The 6,999-nt window shown below is 40.4% G+C and overlaps 1 protein-coding gene across 2 annotated transcripts; it reads left to right on the forward strand.

The window, feature by feature from the left end:
* The first annotated feature begins 2,399 nt into the window (after nucleotides 1–2,399).
* On the forward strand, nucleotides 2,400–6,940 carry LOC144708204 (CBL-interacting protein kinase 23-like). Of its 2 annotated transcripts, XM_078581415.1 has the most exons (13): nucleotides 2,401–3,101; nucleotides 3,963–4,025; nucleotides 4,105–4,173; nucleotides 4,250–4,357; nucleotides 4,449–4,529; nucleotides 4,604–4,657; nucleotides 4,741–4,866; nucleotides 4,955–5,044; nucleotides 5,513–5,632; nucleotides 5,770–5,889; nucleotides 6,253–6,369; nucleotides 6,478–6,534; nucleotides 6,648–6,940. In XM_078581415.1, exons 1-13 carry the CDS (start codon nucleotides 2,910–2,912, stop codon nucleotides 6,804–6,806), a joined length of 1,356 nt encoding a protein of 451 aa, XP_078437541.1. In that variant the 5' UTR covers nucleotides 2,401–2,909; the 3' UTR covers nucleotides 6,807–6,940. The 2 variants fall into 2 exon arrangements, with proteins under 2 accessions (XP_078437542.1, XP_078437541.1); XM_078581416.1 differs by lacking the exons at nucleotides 5,770–5,889; nucleotides 6,253–6,369; nucleotides 6,478–6,534; nucleotides 6,648–6,940 and having other exon boundaries at nucleotides 2,400–3,101; nucleotides 5,497–5,633.
* The last annotated feature ends 59 nt before the right edge of the window (nucleotides 6,941–6,999 follow it).

The following is a 6,999-nucleotide window of genomic DNA, read 5'->3' on the forward strand; positions in this document are numbered from 1 at the left end:
TACAATTTCAGTTCAAAAGTCAAAGGTTTGATCTTTTGAATGTACAATCTAAGATCACTATTTTAACTAACGTCATTCATATCATCCATCATGCTTTTTTTTTCTTCATTGATTGAAATCTTTTTGGTGTGGACATGTTTCGAAGATTGACCATGAGTTCTCCACTCAATTAAAGATTTTACGCATGAAAATACTGATATTGACCTTCTCCGGAACACAAACATTTCGCGTCCAATGTCATAACCCTTCAATCTTTGACTAAACCTTCAAGGAGGCACGATAAAATTTCTGATGGGAAACTGATACCTGGAACATACCCATATTGTTGGCTTTTGAACCATTGTTTCTAATGCTTCATTATCTTAAATTACTTAAAAGTTGGTACTTTTTGGATCTTTCGGACCATCGCAGTGAAGTTAAATGAAGAGAAACATTGGATGAAAATATACATGATCTCAGAGCCTAGACACCAGAGGATTTTTCATCTTTATAGGTCGAAATCACATGCACTTGCCTCTTATGAATGATTCAAATCCAATACTGATGGGGATCCACTAATTTCCATGCTTGTATTATTTGTTGAGAACTAAAGCCACCAACAATAAGGATAAACCAGTACAAAGAGAAGTATAGAAGTAACCATTGAGTGTAAGGTTTGATATTGTCGTGAATGGTCTTTACAAACTTGACCTCGTCCTAAATTGTCCCCCAAGATATAACTTTTATCTGTCAACTATTCTCAGACTTCCCTCGTCTTAAATTAGTTAATCATTAAGAAAACAATGGGCGCCCGCACATTATCGACCTAAAATGGGATCCTCGGCCTGATACAGAAAACCTGCCTCAAATTATTTTAATCATTAAGAAAACAATGAGCGACAGAAATATCAGTGCGATCCCATCCTAATAGAAAAAGAAGATTAATGCTAATGTATCTTAAAACCTGTCCCACGACCTGATTCTCTATTTACAATAGCCAAATTAAAAATTCTGGTTCTCCTAATTTCAGATAGATATTTAATTTTGGACCGTTGTACCTATAAGTGCGGCATAGTAAGCAGTATCTATATGAAATGCGTTGATGTCCATATGGGGCTGAGATAGCACAATTCCCTGCCTAATTTTTCGTTTTTTGGTCAATAAGTGGCAAAGAACTTAAAGAAAAAACTTCCTAAAAATTCAGTAACTCTGTATTAATTGGACAAGCTCAGTCTCAAAATACTACAGAAGTGAATTTAGAAATTCCTCTCCTTGTCGGGTAAATAATTAATAAAAACTGATGATAACAATATCAAGACAATCGCAACCTTCTAAAGTAACAATATTATTCCTTGGGTCCCTAAAACTAGTTTTACGACCGGATTTTCTAAATAGAATGGACTGAATTTAGCAATACCGGTTCTAAGAGTTTCAGGTATATGTTTAATCTTTTGGGCCATTGCATCCATAAGTGCATCTTATTCAGCAAATATATGTTAACTACGCCTCGCCCATTATCAGGCTGAATAGGACACTTCGTTGACATTTGTTTTCCCGTTGACTGGCCCATCAGGAAGAAAATGAAAACTCTCTGAAAAATTTTGAGCCATAAATAAAATATTGAGCTGCCTAAATGTTAATACAATAGCATCCTAATAGAATAATAATATTACTACTTGGTGCCTTGAAACTAATTTGACGACCTGGTTTTCAACATACACGGGACCTCAATTTAGAAATTATGCTTTTTTTTAGTTTCAGCATAATGTTTAATCCTTTGAGCCGTTGCACCCATAAATGTGCCATATTCAACAATATATATGTGAAGCAAGTTTTGGCCCATGTCGAACTGAAAATGACATTTCGTGGCCTAATTTTTTGGTATTTTAGTTGCAATTCGGCAGATTGGTTGGCCTGTAAAGAAAAGAAAGTGACAGATCAATAGATTTCACGGGTCGAGTATTATTTTATAGTTTTAACGTCTGCAAATAACGTCGGCTGAGGCAGCCTATCACGTGCCCAGCACACGGGTTCGTTCTTTTATTCTATCAAAAAAATAAGAGCTTTGAATTTCATGCAATCTAATCTACCTCGCCATGCCCTGAATAATGCAGTTAAACTATTAATTATGGCTCGAATTATTGGCGCCTGCCAAGGCGCAATAATTTTTGGCCAAGAAAAGGAAACGTCAACGGCTGCCGCGGAATTCACGCGTTGGGATACAAATTTCTTTTTTCATATTTATCTTTTTCCTTCGCGATTATCCTTTACTTGGGGCCCAAAGAAGAGGCCGTTTTGGGGACGGTCTAACGTAGCTCGCGGGTGCGATATCCACTGTTAACTGTGGATCGGACGGCGGATAAGGCGTCTGCTCGAACTTGTGGAAAGCCTGTGTTCTACCGGCCTTATAAATTGCCCCCGTCGACAAAGTCGAGGATGGGGTTCGCCTGCTGATTCCCTTCATTTCAGAGGTCGGTGGCTTTTGCAGCCCCCGGAGATCTCTTTCCGGGTCTTCGTCTTCTTCCTAAAAGCTGCGAAATCGGCCCTCAATTCCTTCTTCTTCTTCTTCTTCTTCTTCTTCTTCTTCTTCTTCTTCTTCTTCTTCTTCTTCTTTTTCTAGTTCCTTGTTCTTCCTCGTCTTCTTCTGGTTAATCTTCATATCCGTTATCACCTTCTCAAGCTTCTTCTTCTTCTGGGTTCTTCCTCCTCTTTATCTTCTTCTCCTTCCTTCTTAATCTTGTTAATCCTCTTCCTTTCTTGTTCTTGTTCGTGTTCTTCTTCTTAATCTTCGTATCTCGTCATTGATCGTCTTGTTCCGACGGGGAAAGGAAGATGAGTGTGGTGGAGAAGTCGCAGGTGTGGCAACCCAGCAAGAGAAAGAGGTCTTAAGGGAGGGCGCCCAAGGGGAAAGGAAAAAGGGGAGGGAAGAGATGAAGGGAGGAGGAGAATCCCCTGTGGTGTCCCCTGGAGGGACGAGGGTGGGCAAGTACGAGCTCGGAAGGACGCTGGGAGAAGGGAACTTCGCCAAGGTCAAGCTCGCCAGGAACATGACAACCGGAGAAAACTTTGCGATTAAGATTCTCGATAAGGAAAAGATCCTTAAGCATAAGATGATCGCCCAGGTCAGTTCATCTTTAAATATCGCCTGACGTTGATTTTTCCTTCCTACTGGATTTAGCTTTCTCGAATCATGCGTCAAAACCCAAGGAGAGATCTCGAAAGACCTTGTTGATCTTAGTATCGGCTTGATTCATCTTTATTTTTTCCCCGATTTGCCGAGAGTCTGAGCTCTCTCATGTTTCTCATTTACGCCTATTAGCATCCGGTATTGGTAATCCTCTCGAATAATATTGTCGGTGGACGCGAATTATAATTTTTTCTCCAGATCAGGGGAGACTCCGAACTCTCTGATGTTTTTATTTCCTGCCTCCTATCTCGTCGATATGATTGAGGGTAGAAAAAATTTCGATTTTTTTTGGATCAAGAGAATATCGTCAGATACGGAGTTCTCCAAACTCTCTGCTCCTTTTAGTTGAGCGTTTCTATCATATGATAATGATAATCCTCTCGGAGACTTTCATGGATTTTTGACATGAAATTGAAATCATAATAGTTAATCTCTACCATCATAGGATAACGATAACCCTTCGGATAAATGATCGATCTGAGGCGCAACAAGAATTTAATACAACTTTCGATCTGCGTTTTCTAGTTCATAGTTATTATCATGGATTTTCGATAAGAAATTGAAGTCATGATCGTTAGTCTCTACTATCGTAGGATAACGATAATCCTTGCGATAATTGATCGATCTGAACCTGGACAAGAATTTAATACAACTTTCAATCCGATCTTTCTAGTTGGTACCTATTATCATCAGATAATGATAATTATACCTAAGAACCTCGTCAACTTCAGTTATCGTTTTTTCCGAAAACCTCGTCGATCTGAACCTGGAAGCGATTCCTTGTTATTGTTTTCAGATCAAGAGAGAAATCGCAACAATGAAGTTGATCAGGCATCCGAACGTCATCCGCATGCAAGAGGTCAGCCGAGCGATAACATCCGTTTTCTTTCTCCTCCATATGATCGATAATGTCCACTGAGGTTCCTCTTCATGATTAGGTTCTGGCCAGCAAGACGAAGATCTACATCGTTCTGGAGTATGTCACCGGAGGAGAGCTTTTCGACAGAGTAATCGCGGATACATTTATAGATTACGCTTGCAAATCTTCATCTTCATGGCCAAACCCTAACCCTAGGATTTCAGATTTCGAACGGGAGATTGAAGGAAGACGAAGCCAGGAAATATTTCCAGCAGCTCATCTGCGCTGTGGATTATTGCCACAGCCGAGGAGTCTTCCACAGGGATCTAAAGGTAAATTATAAAAATTAAAAAATTCCGAACGATGCGCACGCACGAAGATTATTTAAAAGTTATTAAGAAAATGATTGCCTTCGTTTGTTAGCCCGAGAATTTGCTGTTGGATTCGAACGGCGTCCTCAAAGTGACTGATTTCGGACTCAGCGCGCTGCCTCAGCAACTTCGGGTGAGTTTTGTACGAGTTCATGAAGAGATTAAGATGACCCATGGTGTAATTATCTTCCTTAATGACATTATTAGGAAGACGGCTTACTTCATACCGCATGCGGGACGCCAAACTACGTCGCCCCCGAGGTAACATCTTCGTCATACCTTTTCATTTTCTTTGTTGTTTCTTGTTTTCGGCTGATCTCAGCCGTCCGTTGCGTCCACATCAGGTAATCAAGAACAAGGGGTATGATGGTGCCAAGGCGGATCTCTGGTCGTGCGGCGTCATCCTCTTCGTTCTCATGGCTGGTTACTTGCCCTTTGACGACTCCAATCTCCCATCTCTGTACAAAAAGGTGACGTCTCTCGTTGATTTTTCTATAATCGTCAACTTTATACTCATTGAATTGACCATTGTTGACCATCGTCATCGATGAATTTCAGATATTTAAGGCGGAATTCAGCTCCCCACCTTGGTTCTCCTCGGGCGCGAAAAAGCTCATAAAGAGAATGCTTGATCCGGATCCTCTGACTGTAAGCCAAAAATTAAGACCAGCCCGTTTTATAAATTTCAAAAAAAAATGAAAAATTAACTCAGAATTGCACGTTAATTCGGAGTTTTATTCATATATGAGGAATTAGCGTTGAAGACAATCATAGCAATAGTTCCGCCAACTCTTACATTAAAATAAAATCCGCTGACATTTACCGTAGCTATGATTACATGACAGAATTTATTAACTAAAGTGATAGAGAACGCGGGGTTCGAGGAAGGGTCGGGATCAACTCCTTTAAAACAATATTAAAATGACAAAATGAAAAACAAACGCAGTTGACGTATTAATGTCATAGTTTTTAATTCATATAGAAATTATTAGATCTTATTGAATTTATAGCAGTATTAAACTCACTGAAATGTCTGCTTTCATTAATTTAGAGCAGTATCAAAATGTAGGACTACGTAATGTCTGCTTTCATTTACACAGACTTTTCTTTAATCAGAGGATCACAATGGCGGAGGTGATAGAGAATGAGTGGTTCAAGAAAGGGTTCAGACCTCCAGACTTTGAACAGTCAGAGATCTGCCTCGACGACGTGGATGCAGTTTTCGATAATTATATGGTGAGTTAATTTTTCTTAGATTAATGTTTACATATAGTTCTTGCGGATTATAATGAAAAACTCGCCATCGTTTTCTTGTTGTCGATGAACGCTAAATTTGCGTCGAGCTTTGACGATATCCTTTTTATTTTTTGAAGGCCCCTGCGAATGTGGTGACGGAGAAGAGGGACGAACGGCCGGTGCCCATGAACGCATTCGAGCTCATCGCCACGTCCCAAGGCCTCAATCTTGGCAACTTGTTCGAGAAGCAGTCGGCGGTTAGTTCCTCTGAAAAGTCTAATCTCTACTTTGATGAATAAGCTAATAAATGACACTAGAGAAGATTTAGAAGCTAGATGAAACGAGACGAGGAAGAAGAAGCTCAAAGAAAGTTGAAGAAGACATCAGAAGACGATGTGAAAACTATAAGAAACTAGGGGAAGAAGATTAATAACTTAGAAGGAACAAGAAGATGATTTGGAAGTTGCAAGAAAGTAGGAGTGGATGCTCAAGTAAAAACAACTTTGAGGATTAAGAAGATAGAAGACACAAAGAGGAAAAGAAGAGGATCACGAAGTTAGAAGAAACTAGAAGAGCGTTAAAAAATTATAACTGATAACGGTTGCGGTGGAATGCGACAGGCGGCTGTGAAGAGCAAAACCCGATTCGCCTCGAAGCATCCGGCGGGTGAGATTGTGGCCAAGATCGAGGAGGTGGCCAAACCGCTGGGATTCGCCGTGCAGAAGAACAGCTACAAGGTTTGCTAAATCACCATTTTTTCAATCATTGAAAGTAATTATTCAAAATAATATTGCATGGTAAAACTTAATACAACAATTGACGCCGTTTATTTCCCACCGTTTCAGATGAAGCTGCAGGGAGAGAAGACGGGGCGCAAGGGCCACCTCTCCATTTCCACTCAGGTGTCTTTCTCTCTCTAACCTCCTCCATCGCCGTGTTTCTGTCTATAATCTCTTGGCAGACAAAAAATAAAAAAGAATCTTGGCTAACTCCACGTGACCATCTTTCCTTGAAGGTCTTCGAAGTGGCGCCATCGCTGTACATGGTGGAGCTGCGCAAGGCCAACGGGGACACGCTGGAGTTCCAGAATTTCTACCACAGCGCGACCGCCCGTCTCAGGGATATCGTCTGGGAGCCTCTCGCGGAGGAAAAACCCCAAGTTGTATCAATGTAACCATGGCCTGTAATTTGTAAGTTACACGGCCTTATCTGGAAAACCCAGCCCTTATCTGTGTAACCATGGCCGCTGTAATCTGAAGTTAAGCGGCGTAACTGGAAATCAGATCAAGGGATTGTACATTTGGGTTATTTGTTTCGCATAATTTTAAAATTGTAATAGAAAAAGAGAGATAGAGAATAAGAGAGAG

Source organism: Wolffia australiana, chromosome 10 (assembly GCF_029677425.1).
Source record: "Wolffia australiana isolate 7733 chromosome 10, ASM2967742v1".
Classification (NCBI taxonomy): domain Eukaryota; kingdom Viridiplantae; phylum Streptophyta; class Magnoliopsida; order Alismatales; family Araceae; genus Wolffia; species Wolffia australiana.